The 19,371-nt window shown below is 39.7% G+C and overlaps 1 protein-coding gene across 1 annotated transcript in view; it reads left to right on the top strand.

Annotated features, from left to right (window-relative positions):
• Window positions 1-19,016, top strand: part of MTHFD1L (methylenetetrahydrofolate dehydrogenase (NADP+ dependent) 1 like) — a 148,378-nt gene extending 129,362 nt beyond the window's left edge. Inside the window, exon 27 of the mRNA XM_054399312.1 lies at window positions 18,927-19,016. Within this exon, the coding sequence (XP_054255287.1) occupies window positions 18,927-19,016 (90 nt within the window). The remainder of the gene's footprint in view (window positions 1-18,926) is intronic.
• Window positions 19,017-19,371: the final 355 nt, after the last annotated feature.

Below are 19,371 nucleotides of genomic sequence, written 5' to 3'. Positions count from 1 at the left end.
TTGATGTTTTAAAAGGGGATGTCCAGAATCTTTTAGAACACAAACTTCTTCAACACAGTGTGGTTTTGCTTACTTAACTCTTATCATCAATCAAGTTTTTGGTGCTTTTGAGAATCACTGAAGGTAGGACTTTTCAAGGCTGTGGAGCAGGAGTGGGAGATGCTCCATCACGCTGTACAGTGCACCATGGAGATCTGCAATGATGTATCATATGGCACAGTGGGCATGGGAAGCATTACCTACTGTTTCAGAATTAATAGGGTGACCAGTAGCAGGGCACTGTGCATGAATGAATACCCTGTGGCTCAATAGCACATTCATCTGAATATAGAGCTAGCTTTTGCTTCCAAAGATACTGTGGATTGATAACATGCTTTGCCACCCTTATATTATGTTGAGCTGTGCTGTGTCAACACAGGACATAGTAAACAAGGAGAGAGGACAGCAATCCTGGACTCACATCCAGCTAGGGACATGTCTTTTCTCTGGTTTTCAGGAATCTCAGCTGTGGTCCTGAGGAAGCAGCTCACACTCTGCCTCCTGAACAGATGCTTCTGCATTCACATCACCCTATGACATTCATTTATTTCATGTCTCAGGCATAATGTGCTTAGTGGAGAGTTTTTCCACTGTGATTGTTTCCTGAGTTCGTAGATCTTCCTTTGGCAAGGATCTTACTTTCAAAAGTCTCATAATCAGTTACTAGTTACGTATGAGTGGTCTGTGAAACACACAGAATTATTGAAAGCTATAAAATTTTTGTTAGCTGTTTCACTGCATTGTGTTTCAAATGATCTCAGTAGTGCCTCAGTGGGTTTGATCATATAAATTTATTGCTGGTTACCCACAGTGAACCAACAAGCTGGAACTGTGCAGCTAGATCTCAGATGAACTTACTTGCTTATACCCAAACTGGTTCAGGGAAAAAACAGATGTCAAATAAGTGTTAGTTGTTGTAACAACTGCTTTGGTTATAATTGTTTTATAAGTTTTTATAGTTATTACTTTTAGTAAATTTTAGACTACTTTAGAGGCATTTAGTTACAACTTCATTTAATGCTGTTTTTAACCCAAACAACAAATTCTGATACCAAATGCTAATACCTAACATTGCTTCATAGTGAAGTGGGAAAAACACAGCTACTGTGTTAGAACAATGTACTACTAATGGCACCTGATGAACCAGCATAATGCATCATAGTATTAATGGAGTTAATGAGTCCTTAGATCCTGTATGATTCTATACTTCTATGGTTGTAGATTTGTATTTTCAGATGTTGCAAACATTCATAACTAGGTTACATTGTGAAGAATATTTATGCGATAAGAAGCAGCTAGTAAGCATTCATCGGGATAAAATTCCTGTGCATATCTGCACATTCCTTTTGATTGTCAAATAAGTCAGCCATACTTCATACTGGCTGCCTTACTATCATTAGGATGTCTTTAACCCTTTCTTTTCCTTTCTTCTCTGCTTCCTCACCCCAATATGTTGGATATGCTGTAATAGAATCAAATGCAAAAGTTGTATCAGTATACAAAGTGATGTGTTTGAGGAATTTTGCATCTTTGCTCTAAAAATAACATTTTGGACAGTAGGGAAATTATTTCTCTGATGACATGTTGAGGTCTTACTTATTTGAACCCTCTCTTTATGTCTTCATCCAAAGACCATGGTCTTTTTTAACCTTCTTTTGCAGAATAAGGAGAAGACATCCAGGATTCCACAACTGCATCCATTTTACTTCTCTGCTTTCCTTTTTTTCAGCTTCCTTCTTGCCTTATTTAGAAAGCAGCAGCTGTTTCACATCCCATCCTTTCTAACAAGCAACCCCAGAATGTCCTTCCTCAGTATTTTGAGAGATGCAGAAGAGACTTACCAGTTCTTTGCTGCTTCTTTCTCATTGCTCCATCATGAACTTGTAATATGTCATCTATGTGGTGCTGCTCTGTGTTGTCAGAGGACTAATTTAATTGATTTTCCTTAACTGTTCTTTAATTGAATTTTTGAAAGACAGATACAATTATAAGCACAGTTCAGGAAGAGCATAGGAAGAATGTCTGGCATGGCTATACAAATAAATGTATTACTTAAAATATTCCCCTGCTGGTGAACAGAACATGTAGCCTGTAAAGGATTATATACAAGAGGAAGAAAGGTACTCACAGTGATACTGAAGCTTATTGGAGTGGTCAAAGCCAGTATGAAAGAAGGAAAAAAAAAAAAGGTCTCAGAGACATCAAATCACGTGAGTCCTTCCTAAGTACCATGACTAGTCTTCCCTCTCCCAGGCACTCAATTGAAAAGGAAGTAAAAATTACCCTAATCCCTGTGGTTTGAGCATCATTTCAGGGTAAAGAACCAGTGAGGCACTGCATCTTGCAACCTGGCATGCCTTTAGAGATAGTGGTCTGCCTTCCACCACTGAGGCTGGACACAAGTGCAAGTGCTGTGCAAGCACAAGATGCCCTGGTAGCTGAGCAAGCTGTGACAGTCAGCAGTCACACTCCCTTATGTTCGTAATAAATGTATTGCTGCAGAAGTCTTACAGGCCTGTAAGGACAGATTTTTTCCACCTTTTTCTCAAGGAAATATCATCAATCATCTTAAATAATTTCAATGCCTTTTCTAATGCTTTACAAAATAGGCACAATAGGAAAACTTGTCAAAAAGAAAGAAACTGGGATAGAGGAATTGGTGATTATATACCTAGACACCCACCACACACACATGTACCTGTGTCATGCTAGAACAGGGTACATGTAAGCAGAATGGCTGTGAATATTCTTATTCAAGGATAAAAGTGTTTATTTTCTGGGTAAACTGCATCTGCTCTGAATGTCAAGCCTCTGTATCTCTTGCAATAGGAAAATATGGGATATTCTTTAAAATTACATTTTCTAAAGGAATAGTAGCTTTTTATTTGCTTGGGTTGGTTAGGCCAAATGGACCATTTCCTTAAAGATGTGTTCCTGATTATGTTTCAGAGATAACAAAAGCCATGATAATAAAAAAGTGCTTTCTTATAGGTCTTTCAACCTGATTTCTAGTACAGTTAAAAACAGTGGCATACAGGATGAATCCCCAATAGCTGTACTGTAATGCCTGGTGGGTTCATGGAGTACCATTTTGCAGGAATACGTGCATTAAAATTTTGGCTTTAAGGGTATAAAGGCATCTTCATTTTATAGGGCAATTAAAGGCTTCCGGTTTGCTCTCTGGTGTATTTTCTGTGACTAATCCAGAACCAAATGCATACTGTAGAGGAAAACTTGACATGACAGTTTTCTGCTGGCATTCTCCTGGTATTGTCCCAGATGGGAAGGAATTTATGAGGGAGTTAGGTTTGGGGTGTTTTTTATAGGTCTAGATTATAGCTAACCATTCTTCTACTTATCACTGCAGGTACATGGAACACTGACTGGGTTTTGGAGTCTTTCCATTTTATAAATGCACAGTTATTTTAATACTTTTTGACACTTGAGTAAGAAAAATTCTTGCCAATCCCCAGATTCAAGCAACTGACTGATCTTTTGATTCTTTCCAGACACACTTTTAAGATCAGTCACAAAGGTAATGAGGTTTAGGGTTCTGACAGACATGTCTGCAAATAAAAATCATGTTGTTGAACCCATATCAGCTCCTACCTCTCTGAGGGATAATGGCCTGGAGGTGTTCAAGGCCACATTGGATGAGGCCTTGAGCACCCTGGTCCAGTGGAAGGTGTCCCTGCCCATGGCAGGGGGGTTCGAACTAGATGATCTTTAAGTCCCTCCCAATTCAAATCATTCTATAAATCTCTGGTGCCCTGAGCGCAGGGTATCTCATCTGCTTTGTGAATCAGCAGTTACAGTTTACAGTAGTTAATGTTTTGTTGGTAAGCTTTTGTTATTTTCCATTTTTCTAAGGAAAAACAAAAAGTATCACAGTTTATCAGAGGTTGGAAGGGACCTCCAGAGATCATCAGGTCCAATCCCCCTGCCAGAGCAGGATCACTTAGGGTAGTCTGCACAGGAACACATCCAGGTGGGTTTTGAAAGTCTCCAGAGAAGGAGGCTCCACAACCCCCCTGGGCAGCCTGTTCCAGTGCTCTGTCACCCTCACTCTAAAGAAGTTTCTCCTCATGTTGAGCTGAAATCTTCTATGTTTAGTTTGAACCCATTGTTCCTTGTCTTATCACTGTGAACCACCAAAAAGAGCCTGGCCCCCTCCACTTGACACCTACTCCTCACATACTTACAGGCATTGATCAAATCCTCTCTGTCTTCTCTTCTCAAGACTAAATAGCCCCAGGTGTCTCAGTCTCTCTTCATAGGGGAGATGCTCAAGTCCCCTAATAATTCTCGTAGTTGTCCAGAAACTGGTTAAAAAGTGACTGAGGTACTTGGACCGCAAGAGCTGATGAAGAGAGATACCAAAGTGGGTGCCTTGTCTATTGGTCCAGCCCTGCTGTTTTTGCTGGTTAATCTCTCTCATGCAGCCCCTTCATGAACTGAAGTGTGGCCAGACAGGCTGTGCCCCTCTTCACAGCTATTTGTGTGCAGGTGCCTATGCTCTGGAAGCTTTTAATCTGTGCTGACTTGTGGAGGAGCCTGGGTTCCTGCACCCTGCCTGCCACAGCCCACTCTGAGAGGGGAGCATTGGGAAGGGCTACCTTTTGCTTGCTGTGGCTTTTTAAGGAGTTGTCACGAGCAGAGAGACCATACCGTAAATATCAGAATGAGTGAGGCGAGGGTCAAAATCTGAGAGAGGAAATCAGTAATGAGAATGTTGCAGAGCATCTCCTAGGTTATTTGGAGTTGTGCCCTGGTATGTCATTGTTTTTCCTTCTCACTCACTTGTAGTTTGTTGTGGCTTTGGGGTTTTTTGTTTTGTTTTTCTATAGTAGTAGCCTTAATGACATTGAAATGGATCTGAGTACAGTACCTGTTAAATGCCAGCTTCCCTTTGTATGGCATTCATCTGTAAATGTAATTAGAACAAACATCTGCTCCTCGAAATTACTTCCTGACCTGTGCTGGCTTTTTCAGTGTCTGCCAAGCTTCACTTCAGCCTCCCCAGTAATCACAGCAGATCCACAAAAAGCAAAAATCCTTATTCACGTACATTGCAGTGGCTTCAGCTAGCTTGTTGAAACTCCATAATTGTAACTGAAGGAGTAATGCCATACTGTTCACAAGAAAGAGAAAATTTTTCAGTTGTGAAGATTAGCTCATTTGTTAGGCAGACATAATCCAGGTTACTTCACCATTATAGCCTGGATCCCACAAAAATGAAAATTCCTGTAAAGTATCTTTTTGAATTAATTGGTAAGTAACTAGACAGTAACTGTAAAAAGTGAAAGATTGTTACAGAGACTACAGTACAGCCACACATTAATACATAGGCATTGCCTTCTGAAAACAGGATACTCAATTTGATTTTAAACAGCAGCTTGCACACAATATGATGTGTACTGTTTTGTATAGGCATGCTGACTTAAAATGTGTGCTTGAAGCTGACTGCTGAATCTGAACTGTGCTGTTATCCCTAAATCAATCTGGCAGTAGGATCATATTGTTTAGCAATTTGACCATTTTGTTTCTGTCTATTTAATTAGAGCTTCTTGGATGATTCTTAGTTTCTTCACAGAGACAGTTTTATGACTTGACATGTTAACATGTTTCTAATATTTGAAATAGTGAGAAAGTCAAGAATTTTCAAGTTCCTGTGTTCATACAAAAATTGTATTTGCTTGAGAATTCTGTAGATTTATATTTTTACCTATATTATGTTCCCAAACCTTTACATGGAATTTAGAGGCTCTGTGAAGCTGTCTCCATTCCGATTGGACACCAGGCATCTGTATTAATACATCTGTAAAAGAAAGAAATACTTTCTCACATGTGATTAGAATGTGGAAGTCATTAACACAGAAAAGCAATTGAGGCCAAGAGTTTAACAAGACCTCTAAAGGTTAGAGCCATCAACAGTATGCAGGGTTGTAATTAATATTAGTAAGTATTTTGGGAACAGTGCTAAGCATAGGGTTCAAGAATTCAACAGTCTTTAGCTATCAGCTCCCAGTGTTGAGCAGAGATTGCTTTGTCAACCTCCATAGTTTTCAGTTTTCTGTGAAAAGCATCTGGCACCAGCCCCCATCAGAGGCAAAACCTCGAGATGCACATTTGCTCTGATGTGGTATGGCACACTCCCTACCTGCCTTCTAGCAAATTTAAAGTCTCTAACTTCTGTATTAACTGATCGCGCTACACCGATTTGCTGTGCACACACCATGCCCTGCTGCTTTGTAGATTTAGAAAGCAAGGCACTAGGAGCTTTTGTTGCTAGACTGAACCAAATGAAGATAAAAGACAATGTTTCACAAAGTAGATACAGATAATTTCCCCCTTTCCTCTGCCTTTGGTGACTTTTTCCCATTCCCCTATTTCTCAGTTGTGACCGGGCACATGCTCTGCACTGTTGTGCAAGCTCATGCACACCTGCATCAAAGCAGCAGGAGGACAAGGGAGAGAGAAGAGGCAATGGCACACAGGGTAAAGCCTTTTTCATATGTACCAAAGAGAAACTATATTGTACTGCTGGCACTGCGTATGTCAGATTTGCTTTTGTGCCTGAGACCCTAAAGGAGCTGTGATCCAGACTGTAGTGAAGAACATCAGTGTCATAGTTGTCACCTGTAGTAAAGATTTGGTGCAGTGAGTATACATGGAAACCAAGGTGATCTGTCCAAAATGGCATCAAGGCATGTATGTGAGGACAAAAAAGATCCTTCTGAGTTTGTGAAGTTCATTGTCTCTTTACTTTTCTCTGAGAAAAAGAAAAAACCTAAATTTCTTAATAACTTTCACCAAAAATAATCAGTTTTAAAACAACTTTTTAGTCAGTATCTAAGAGTCTGACAACGGAGAAATGTAATGTGAAAGCAAAGATAAAGCAGAGTTTTCCCACAAACAAATGAGTAATTTTCAAATGATAGTAACTACAGGAATTCCAGCTGCTGGAGGGAATGCTGAGGATGAGACAGCACCACAATGTGTGGCTGCATCCAGGGCAGAGTGCTTGCACTCCCCAGCAGCTTCTCTTCAAGGAAGATGTCCAGGCAGGTGGGTAGTGACACAGTACTGAGGCATTGCAGCTCTTCAAGCAAAGTCAGTGGCCCATCATGGGAAGCCTTCATTCATGAGGTCAGCAGGCGGAAAAGAGGCAGGATGTGTTGTGAGTTGTGTTTGTTATGCCTTTGGCTGAGCAGTGGCGTTGTAAGTGCTTTGGTTGCCAAAAATGAAAGTTCATTATAGGCAGCCCTTGTTTTGATTAAGAGGAGCCAGGGGGCTATACCATAAGAGTGAATAAACCTTGTGGCTTTATCTGATAGTTTGTTCACTTAAATATTAGAAAGATTTTGTTCTAACTGGTTTTCAATTTCTGTTACCATTTTATTTTAGTCTTATTTTAGGATTTAATGCATATGTACACAAATAAACTTTCTATGATGGTGATATTTTTACACATTTTTGATACTTGAGAATAAGTTCCCATAGATTGTTCCTGTACTAGATGTTTGTCAAAACACCACTTTTCTTGTCCTTTCATATGGTTCATTTGGGAAAAATACTGACTGACACTCATAAAACATCTGTTTAGGAGTTGGTTTGGTTTTCAGACTGAAAAAATAATGTTTCCAAATATGGTTCAATTTAATGGGACAGTTTAACAACATTTTTGTTGCTTATACAAATATATTGTTGTAATTTGTTATGTGGCAGAAACTGTGGTTAGAAGAGTGACTTACTACAAGTTCACACTGAGTAAAGTATGAGAAACAGAGAAATTTTTATTTCATTAAAAATTACTGGTGCAAAGGCTCCATTATGTAGAATAAAAAGATGTTTCATGCAGTATAACTATTTAGCATGTTTATTTTTCAGTTTCAGTTATATGAGACCAAGATGAGAATCAGAATTACTGATTTCAGGTTCCATTCTCCTAGCAGAACCTCACCTCCGTTTGGCAAATCATTTAACCTTTTCTGTCTCCTATCTCACCTTTTAAAACTGAGATCTTATTTTGTTGATTTCACAGGTGAACTTAACATATTTTATTGATATTTGTGAGTACTTTGAAAATAATTTTCTTTGAAGATAACATTTAAAGATAAATATTTTGTCTTTATTATATTTTGTAAGGATACATCTTTGTGGGACAAAGATCATGCTCAGCATCAGATAATAAAACTTTGTTTGGCTTCCTTTGACAAATCTAAATGCTTAGTAACTCAGGGTTCTCTCTCACTGAACTGAAGTTAATGTTTTAGTATCTCCTTAGAGAATCTGTGAAAATTAATATTGCCATAAAAAAGTTAAGTCACACATTCGTGGCTAGAATTTTTTCCTTTCTTCTTACAGCTGTTTGTGCAACTAAGGTGGCTCTTCTGAAGGCACTACTGTATCACAAGTCCTTGGCTTTCAGCCTTTTTCCAAACATTTCTATGCTTCCCGTTTTCCAGAAGTGTGAGCTGCAGTATAGGTTATTCAAGACTTACTTTTCTTAGCAGCCTTTTGGAGAGCTCTTAAAATAATGGTTCAATAGATAATAGGATGAAGATTGCTGATCAAAGGGAACCACAGTACCTTCTGATAAGATTTTAGAGGACACAGGGTGTTGAACAATGCATGCTGCTAGGGGTCTGTGACCGAGGATATCTGATTTACAACAGTTCATTTAACAATATCATGTCCTTGTATCCAGCTAAACTGGATCTTACAAATAGAAAGGAAAAGTTTTTTAATGCTTCGGTACAGCTGAAGATAACTTATCAAGACAGTCATTTCCCTCTTCTCCGAGAGATCGGGCCAAATTGTGTGTGGTTAGAAAGCAGCTGCATCTAGAATTATAATGTGAGGTGCTTGTTTGTAACTGTCTATTTTCTGTTAGAAAATAATGTGTGCTAAGGGCTACAAAGAGCAAATCCATTCACATTGTTTCTCATTGTTGATGCCTGCCACAACTGATCATTCTTTGGAGACAAGCCCCCTGGCTCTTCTTTCCAACATCTCCCATGATTACTACAGACCAGAAAGTTGAACTGTACCTGTGAAGTGTATATCCTAAGTTTGAGTGCTTCCCAGTACTGAATACTAGATCATATCTATTTAGATGGGATTGGCGAAGTGTAGTCACCTCCTCTTCTGCTTTTTCCAGCTCCTGTTGCTTCAGGTCATCTCAAAATTCTCATACTCTTTGGTATTATGAAGGTCACTACTGGCACTTAGTTTAAATCAAGTAATGAGACCAATTCAGTTGGTGATGTAAGATTTTAAAAGTTTCTTTAGAAGCAGTTCTTCCCATACAGGTATATATACATATATATACACATACACACACAACATCTTTACCTGCGCTGCTGGCACAGCTTGGATGACTTCTCCTCATCAGGAGACCCAAACACTGGATAAAGCAGGAGAATTACATATCCACAAAGATCAGAAACTTCAGATATTCCTGATGCTGAACAGCACAAGAGGAGCACCTTTATTCTCTGGCTTTTATTCTCTGAGAGGTGTTTTTCCAGCCCTGTCTGATATATTGGATACTCGTCAAGAAAGGGAACAGTATTGGCAGCCTCTGACATCAGGAGTGGGCTGGAGGGAAGGATTTCTTCTGGCTGAGGAAGTGATTTTGTACAAGAGTCAGCAAACAGGAATTTTCTGTCAAGTGTTCTGTCAAAAGCCCCAGGGAGAAAGGAAAATCAGGATATAGACTTTGGCCAAGGGAGCAATTATGCCTGGGAATGGCTTTGTGTGGGCTGAGATGGAGGGAAGTGTTTTGGAACAAGTCACCTGGAATTTGTAGCCCTGTTTTTTCTCTCCTTTACCTCTTCCATGGCTGTTTGTTTCAAGGTTGATTGTTGGGGTGTCTTGGTTTGGGGCTGGGGCTGGGATTTTTTGGGTGGGGGGGAGCAGGGGGAGCAGTGGTGGTTAGTGGGTTTTATTTGGTTTTCATAGCATTCGTTTTTATAGTCTTTTGTTTTATCGGTTGCCCTACCTAAGGCAGAAAACAGCTCTGAGTACCTTGTGAAACATGCTGTGTGGTGGATGGTACAAAAAATACAGTACACTGAACTAACACCATCTCACATGCCACCTCAGACAGATGTTTTTTTTGAGTAAAATTTAAAATATTGATCCCACTGTGCTGTTATTAGGGGAACCATTTTCTTCTGCTACAAATATGGATGTATAAATTCTATGCTGAAAATGAATTAAAACAGCTCTGCTGATAGGAGCTGCAGTCATACACCTGAGTCACAAATGGTTTTATTTGATCGGGGAAATTGCACATTCTTTTACAGATTACATCTATGCCTAAATTTGATTTAATAACTAGTAAAATGCTGGTTCTGGGTTTTCAGTGTTTCAGCACATCACTAAAAGCAGCAGTTGAGTTCCAGTGATATTACAGTGACTTGTTCACCACATAATTGGCCAAACAAGCACTAAGTGATTCCTCTTTTCCCCTGCTTCTTATGGGATATGCACCCACAGGTGTCTCCAAAAGCTGTACTAAATAGATGTGGAATGTTGTGTGAGGTGTTTTTTTTTTTTTTTTTTTTGTTTTTTTTTTTTGTTTGTTTTTTTTTTTCCTTCCTTATGGTGTCCAGGAGATCTCTTTCAGATCCAGACTATTTCCATTCAATCTAAGTAAAGTGTAAGGTACTTGTTCTCCTGACTTTTTCCTTACTTGAACACCTGACAGCAAGGTCAATGAGGATGGTATAATCAATATTCAGTACTTGTATAACTTCATCCAGATGCTGATATCAGAAGAACAACATTCATGAATTTTATTGTTGTAAATCCTTTCACAAAATTGAATGTTTGCCAAGAATGTGGAAACATTAAAGTAAGAGACAATTAGAATAGAATAATTGATACCAGATGGACTTCTGCACCTGATAACAGTTAACATGCCAGTAAAAGAACCATTCATTGCAAGGAATACTACAGCATTTGTTAGGGGGTAGCATCAGCATCTTTTCAAACATTAGAATCATGGAATTGTTTTGGTTGGAAGAGATGTCCAACCATTAATCTAGCAGTGCCAAGTCACTTCTAAACCATGTCCCTAAGCACAGCATCTGTATATCTTTTAAATGCCTACAGGGATGGTGACTCCACTACTCCCTGGGCAACTTGCTCCAGTGCTTGGCAACCCTTTTGGTGAATGAATCTTTCCTAATATCAAATCTAAACCTTTATCAGTGCAACTGGTAAGGTTCGATGAGGCCCTGGGCAGCCTGGTCTGGTTGGAGATGTCCCTGCTGACTGCAAGGAGGTCAGACTAGATGACCTTTGGAGGTCCCTTCTGGCCAGGGCCATTCTATGATTCTAACTTGAGGCCATTTGTTCTTGCCCTATCACTTGCTATTTGGGAAAAGAGACTGACCACCATCTTGCTACAATTTTCTTTCAGGTAGTTGTAGAAAGAGATAAAGTCTTTCCTGAGCCTCCTTTTCTCTAGGGCAAGCAACCCCATTTCCCTTGTGCACTAGACACTTCAGTAGTTTTGTTGCCCGTTTTTGGACATGATCCAGCACCTCAGTATCTCGTAGTGAGAGGCACAAAACTGAACACAGTATTTGAGGTGTGGCCTCACCAATGCCAAGTACAGGGTGACTGTCACTTCTCCAGTCCTGTTGGCCACTCTTATTTCTGATACAGGCCAAGATTCTGTTGGCCTTCTTGGCCACCTAGGCACACTGCTGGCTCATATTCAGCCAACTGTTGACCACCCCTCAGCTCATTCTTCACCAGGTGGCTTTCCAGCCACTTTTCCCTAAGCCTGTAGCATTTTATGGGGTTATTGTGGCCCAAGTGCAGGACCCAGCATGTGGCCATGTTAAACCTCGTGCAACTGACCTTGGACCATCAATCCAGCTTGTCCAGATCCTTCTGTAGAGCCTCCTTGCCCCCAAACACTCCTGCCTAACTTGGTGTTGCCTGCAAACTTACTGAGGGAACATTTAATCCCCTTAACCAGATCATTAATAAAGATATTAATGAGAACTGGACTCAATACCGAGCCCTGGGGAACACCACTTGTGAGTGGCCACCAACTGGATTTAACTTTATGATGATTCTCTGGGCTTGGCCATCCAGCCACTTTTTTCATCCAGTGAAGTATCCAAGCCATGAGCATCCAGTTTATCTAGGAGGATGCTGTGGGAAACAGTGTCAAAAGCTTTACTAGAGTCTAGGTAGACAACATCCCCAGTCTTTCCCTTGTCCAGTAAGTAGATCACAGTATTTTGATCATTTTGAAAGCTTCTAATCTGTTGTGGGTTTTATTGTGAGTCATCTTATAGATCACAACAAGATCTTTTTTTGTTTCTTTTTTAAAGATTTCCTGAGAAGGAAATATTGGCATCACAGAATCACAGAGTGGTAGGGGTTGAAGTGACCTCTGGAGTTCATCTTGTCCAACTCCCCTGCTAAATACACCAGATTCACCTAGATCAGGTTACACTCTCTGTATCTTCTCTGTCGCTCATCATGTTTGGCAAATTTTAATTAAAAATGTAAGTAAAGTGTTATTTAAACACTGAGTAAAGTTGTTGCTTAGCCACTTTTAGAAATCCTGGTTATTTTCAGCAATGCAAAAAATATTTTCTTAAGCATTATGTAGCTATTAAGGTAGATTTTTAGAAATTCTTGCCATTTCTGGGGCTGAATTTGTAATTTTGTTTTTAAAAGTCAATATTTTTCCAAGGAAGCCCCAATTTGCCTCCATTGTGCATCTGCTTCTCCTAATGTGAGTTTGAGTTTTCTTTGCTTTTAAAAGGTAGTGAAAAGTCACTTGAGGTTCAGTCTTTGGTCTGATGTTGTTTCCCTCCTTAATACACATGTGCATATAGACTATATTGTGCATATTTTGTTTTAGCCATTTCATTCTGTTGTATTTCTTCTATTTAAGATAATACCATTCTCTTAGTTATTCTTTTTCTGTCATTTTCATGTAATTTTTTTTGTTTCTTCCACCATTCATGGCTACTTCTGTACTGATAGAGCTCTGCAGAGTTGGGGGGGGGGGGGGGATTTTCCAGTCTGTTCAATAAACTACGAGCTAATCCTGGAAATACTTGGGATATACTCTTTAATTTTTGTGCACTAGCATCCCTCTTCAGTGTGCACTGAATGCCTCTATGTAGTACAGCAGTCCAGTTTGAAGATGAAATAAGTGACCATTCACTGGATGTGTTTGCATAGTTGTGTGCTTCAGAGTACTGTAGTCCTACCTGCTAGCTTCATTACATGGATGATCTTATGAAAAATGTCCAAGTTTAGGTTTAAAATGGAAAAGTACAGGGACCTTAAGGCATCCGGTAATAAGATCTGCACTCACTTCCCCAACAGTGCAGTGAGGTGACCATTAATCTCTAACTCTTAGTCTATGGTGCCAGCTTCTAGTGCATGGCCAGCACCACAGGTGCTAGTGGGAGTAATTTGACACTGGAGACAGGGAGTGCCTAAAGGCAGGCAAGGTTGGAGCTGGAAGGATTTCTTCAGAAGTAGGGAGGAAAGCTCTTCGTTTCAGCTTCACACATGTTGAGACTGACAGATGCACTGCAGGGGGGCAAATTTCTGATAGCAGAGAGCTGTCTTTCAGAGCTCTAACTCACTAGGAAACGTTATTAAAACCCGTCATGCTGCGCCTCAGGATTCCAACAAATTCTGGCATGTTGAACATGATGCAGGCAGGTTTATAGCACTATTTATAAATCTCTTGAGCTTCCTCTTGTATTGTTTCTTGCTGAGGGAGTGTGGGATGTGCAATTCATCCCATCAGATTTTATTGGGGAGTTATCCGCAGTCATACGTATGCTAGATTCTCTTGAGAAACAACATCTGTTTTCTGCAGCATTTCAACTTTGAAATGGTTGTGGGTTGTCTTAACTTGTTTGATTAACAAAAGGAGACAATTAGATAATGTGAATTGCTTGCACTTCTTATCAAATGCAACTTAACTCCGTAAGTCACAGAGCAGGGAGGTTTCCTCAGTAAACTGCTGATTTTCGGTGTCTTCTAATTGTCTGTTTTCCCTGATTCATGTAAATACAAATTCCTCTAGTTTTCTTTCTCTCTTTAGAAACCATGCTGTGCCTGTAAAACAGACACATCATGTCTTGTAAGTGAAAAAGACACTAAACATTAGTTGGAAGTAGTCCTCAGGACTGTCTGGTTTGCAGATCATACTATTGTGCTAACCCAGTTCAGATGATCCCAGGTCCTGCTAGGATTTTTCATATCAAAAAATGGAGGGAGGAAAAAAGGGAGAGATTTGTACAGGAAAGTATGGATGCACATGTGAAGTAAAAGGCAGGATAGGCATTTGTATGTTAAAGAAGAAAGCTAAGCATTATAGTTCTCTGTGGGACCATAACAAACCTGGCTAGCAGAGTCTTACTGCTTGGTTGCACAATTGTTACACAGACCTTATGGCCAACTAAAATTACAAGTCAACACATAGCTGTAATTTAAATGAAACTCCAGTGAAGCTTCCAGTGACAGTGGTTGTATTCTTGGAGAGGGTGTGGAACAGGATTTTCTTAGAGCTAGGCATCCTTCTTTTGTAAGGAAGCTAGCTCCTTATGTGTTTGTTGGGTTTCTTTTTGTTTACTCACGTAAGTAAACTTCTGGAAGATCATAAATGCCTAACTTAAATAGCAGTAGCCTTCAGGCTTTTTTAAGTAAAATTGTGTTTTATCCTCTGCCAGTCATGCATTTTCAGGACCATAAATGATCCTTAGGACAGCTAATGGTAAGACTTGCTGCTTTTGCCTTCTAAACATGGAATGGTCTGTTAATAAATAGGCATTGTAATTTTCACATCATTCTTCTGCACTTGATTTGCCCTCATGGATGTATAGAAAGTTGGACAGTTTATGAAGAAAATTACTGATTCCAGTGAGCTCCTACAAAACTGCTTCCTATGAATTCCTAAACGTGTATTTTGGCCAGCAGCTGGGTGAATTCTTCATAAACTCTTTTTTTTTTTGTTTTCCCTGCATAAAACATACAAATTAATTGCATTAACTCTTAAGGTGCAAAGTTTACGACATATATTCCTTCTCCCAGTGTGATAGTAATAGCTTTGGTCAAATTAAGTACTGATTATTCCAGTACCTAAATTCAGTTTATCGTCTTAAGTCAATAATGTGTTGTCATTCGTTTCTTCTTACCCTGCTCTTTTCTTAGAGCCACACTGTGTGATGTTGGGTAGCTATAGCTCTAGAACTTAAATGTGGTTATAATAGAGTGAAGAGTTGTGCTGATCTCCATGCAATATGTACAGGATGAATGTTGTATGAAATGCAGCTTAGAAAGCTGCTGTATGACTGTAAATTTATGTAGGTTTTGTACATACCTGCTAATTACCAAAGTGATTTATGTTTTAGACATATTTCCTCTACTCTTGTTCATTCTCCTTTTTTTTAAGTTTTAGAGATGAAGTCATTTTAGTAAGCAGTTATCTCAGAAAGCCTTGCAGAGGTGGAGGTGGTTGGCCAGCTGCTGTGCTGCAGCACAGGGGCAGGTTAGCATTTCCTGCTCTGTGCACAAAAGTCTAGGCTCCGTTGCTTAGGGCAGGGAGAGGGATGCTTCTGGGTCATGCCTGTTGGGTTTAAGGTCAGACAGTGAACTCACTTTTTAATGCCTTCATTTAGCATTGTGGAAAACAGTGAGAGGAAAGAGGATCATTCTGAGCCTGCAGCCATGTGGAAAGCCTTGGTTCAGCCTTGCAGCCAAATGAGCTCTCTTTTCTCTCCTGCCTTTTTGACTATGGAGAAGAAATGGAGGGCTGGAGTGGGAATAATTGGTAGTAATCTCCTCAGCCAACCAGCCATCTCCTCTTATTGACCTTGAAGTAATGAAAAAGAGATAGACTCAGCTGTGTGCACCTCTGTGTCCAAATACCGAGAGCTGAGAGAAATGATTGTAAATCTACGTGGCTTTGCCTGTTTGGAAGTCTGGGCCATAGGGAAAATGACAGGATGTGTTTTATTTTCACTCTCTATTTCTCATAAATATTCATCCCAAAGTGTTTCCTCTGTGGGTTGTTTGGTTTGGGTTTTTTGTTGTTTTTTTTTTGCCTTGTACTTCATTTTATGCAGCAGTAATTTTAATTCAAATTAACTCATTCCCTTTTGTTGACTTCCAGTATGAGAATAGTTGTATTCCCTGAATTGGCAATAAACTGGTTTGAAATTTGCATTTTATAGATGTTATATGTTTACATCAGTTAGTACAGTGAAGTTACACTGGTGTAGAACTAGGCCTAACAAGAAAATCAAATCCAAAACACACATGTAGGATTTTTTTTTTACATTTTTTTTATAAGTGTAAGAAAAACCTTCCATAAACTGATTCTTGTTTTTATGATACAGAGAAGATTAGGACAGGCCAAGCTTGTAGATATATTCACACACACACCCCACCAAAAAAAAAAAAAAAAAAAAAGAGGAACCTGGAATTAGGGAGTTTACTTTTGGATGTAAAACTGCCATACACAGAGTAACCAGAAAGTTGTCTTTGGCAGTTTTGTTTGTTCTCCTCCCAGTGATATGTAATTCATTAAGGCAGTTTCTTGTCAAGCATTAACTCAGAAATTGGGATGGATCTGAGACAGAAACTAATTCAGTAACCCTAATGATGTAATAGTCCAACTAGTGCAGCCAATGGATAAAGACAGGGTGTTTTAATACTTTTTCTAAGATGCCAAAGCAATGTCAGCCAATAAAATGATGTCATGCAATCAGTGGCAGGGTTCAGTCAATACAAGCTGATAGTTTTGTCTTTTAATCCTACTTCAGGCAATGACATTGATCAGGAAGGACTGTGTTTAAAAACAGAGGACATGTACTGAGTCCACCAGAAGAGCTTATGTTGTTTTTTTTTCTCAGAGGTGCATCTCAAGTGAGATGATGGCTGCACTTACAGTGAGGTCCCCAAGCTCCTTTTCCCCTTCCCAACATGGGATTAACCTCTGAAATGACAGCAGAGTTCTCCAGAGTAAATGGAATTGTGATGGAGTGATCTTGCAGTTTGCTTGTATTCCCCTGATGGGAAGAGCATTTGGAGCAATGAATATGCAGCAGAGCAAGTTGACATAAACACAGCCTAGTGCAGCCTAAAGGGCACCTGTAAATCTGGCTCTCTGGAAGAGCTAGGGCAGTGGTCATGTATTTTTCCTCTTTTCAGGCCAATTAGCCTATCAGAGCTTGCCTTTGGCCAGAGAAAACACCATAGCTCAGTTATGCTTCTTGGAGAATTAGGGAGGATGGAGGGAGGAGGCCAGCTGTGCACTTTGCTGGGTGGTGATGGCTGGGCACAGCATGCTTGGGCTGGTCCTCTGCAGATGGGAACCTGGTGGTGATCTGGCCATGCAGTAAGATTTAATTCATCAGCCAACCAATGCTGGCCACAAGAACACATGTTTTCATCAGTCCAGTGTGTGGAATGAGATTGGTTGGAGTAAGATGAGTGCTGGAGCCAAGTCCAAGGGGGAATCCTCTCACAGGCTCCCAAGGCAGACTGTCCCCCTTTCAACAACAGGTTTCAGCTAACATCATGAGAGCATATCCTAGTCTGACCCATTCCTTAGGTTATTGTGTTTGGAGTGTTTCTGGTACTCAAGATAGTGTGATTTTTTTCTACACAGGCATGTTTCAGGGCTACCTTTTGGGATCAGATTAGCTACCACCTTTAAAGAGCTCTGGCTGGCTTGCCCCAGATAAAATTTTGTCACTCAAAATCTAGCATCAATTCAATAAATTTCAATGCTTAAAGGCTTTTAGCTAACAAGCAGGTGAGCTACATTGAACTTCAGGTTTGTTTCCAGAGACTGTGAGGTCTTTCTTTCATCTCTTTGGGTATTAATATATGGCTTAATAGAGTAGAACCATCCTCCAACTCTGAAATTAAGATATCAGAAGGGCTTGTGGAGTCCGTAAACCCAAATGCTATTTTTGGAGTGCCTCAAATTAGTGGAACTATAGTGAGATATTCAGAGCTTCTAAGTAGTTCATGGTGATCTAAAGTGGTCCTTCCTGAAAACTGCACCACGGTCAAAGCCTTTACACCATGCCCATGCTTGCACTGGGGACAGAGAAGCCCCTCATGGCTCAAGTGCTGATAGTATAGTAATAATATTGTAAGTAGGTAAGCAAGGTGGTAATTAACTCTGTAATTTAAGTCCATGAAACTATTTACATATTTTAAAGTGTGCAAATTCTGGTGTCTTATGCTAGGTCAGGATCTTAATTATGCATAGTTTGGTATAATTGGGTTACTTTAGCTTCATATCTCATCCTGCTAATTCTGACTACTAAATTAAGATTCAACAGTAATCCATGTGTGTTTAGTTGAACTATTTAAATTTGTTCATTACATTATGTAATGAGTTGTGAAAGTGTTGTGATTAATTCTGCTCCTGTATTCAGATTTTCTATGCAAGAGGTCTGAGTTCAACACATTCATATGACCAGATGAATTTGGGCAGTTGTGTCCTAGCCCTTTGCTGTATGATTTTTCCCAGTAGATATAAATGGATACATGTTCTGGTTAAATATTTTGAGGAACAAATAAATCCCAAAGTGTCTTCATTTTGTTACAGAGTTTTTACTTTGGTTGCTGTGCTAGTCTCTCTTTTGTGGCTTTTATTTTCTCTTTCCTGTCTTCAAGAAGCATTATGTTTAAGCATGAATCAAAAAATGTACCAAGCTTGATTTTTTCAATAGAAACAAAAAATTTCATGGAGATCACTTCTGCAGCTGAATCCATGATGAACCTTTTAGCCTTTCTCTTAGTCTAAGGTTTACATGGGTGGAGTGATTACACAAGAGTGCAACTTCATTTTATTGTTCCCACAGATGAGCACCATGCCAGGACTGCCCACGAGGCCATGCTTCTATGACATTGACCTTGACCCTGTCACAGAGCAAGTGAAAGGATTGTTTTGAGTGTGACATCCAAATTCAGGTCAGTCAACAGCCTTTATTTTCCTGTTCCAGCTTGGAGGAGGATGTTTGTCTCTAGTATGTACATAAAAAAGGTTGTCAGGAGTTTCTCTCCTTTATCTCCTAGGCCCTAGTTTCATGGAGGACTTCACGCTTTTCGAGGGGTTCTGAGAGAATATTTCATAATTTACACTTTATCACATGGGTTTCTTGTTTGTTGAATGGTGGCCAGCACTTTGTACACTGATGCTGCACAGTGAGCGTGCCTTTTGAATTTCCTGGCCATCAGTTAAGCATGAGGAGAAGCTGGCTCTGCAATTGTACTGCTTTTGGCTATGGAAAAAGTTAGTCTGAAGAA

The sequence above is a fragment of the Indicator indicator genome, chromosome 2 (assembly GCF_027791375.1).
Source record: "Indicator indicator isolate 239-I01 chromosome 2, UM_Iind_1.1, whole genome shotgun sequence".
Taxonomy (NCBI): domain Eukaryota; kingdom Metazoa; phylum Chordata; class Aves; order Piciformes; family Indicatoridae; genus Indicator; species Indicator indicator.
This window is presented reverse-complemented; position numbering and strand designations above follow the sequence as displayed.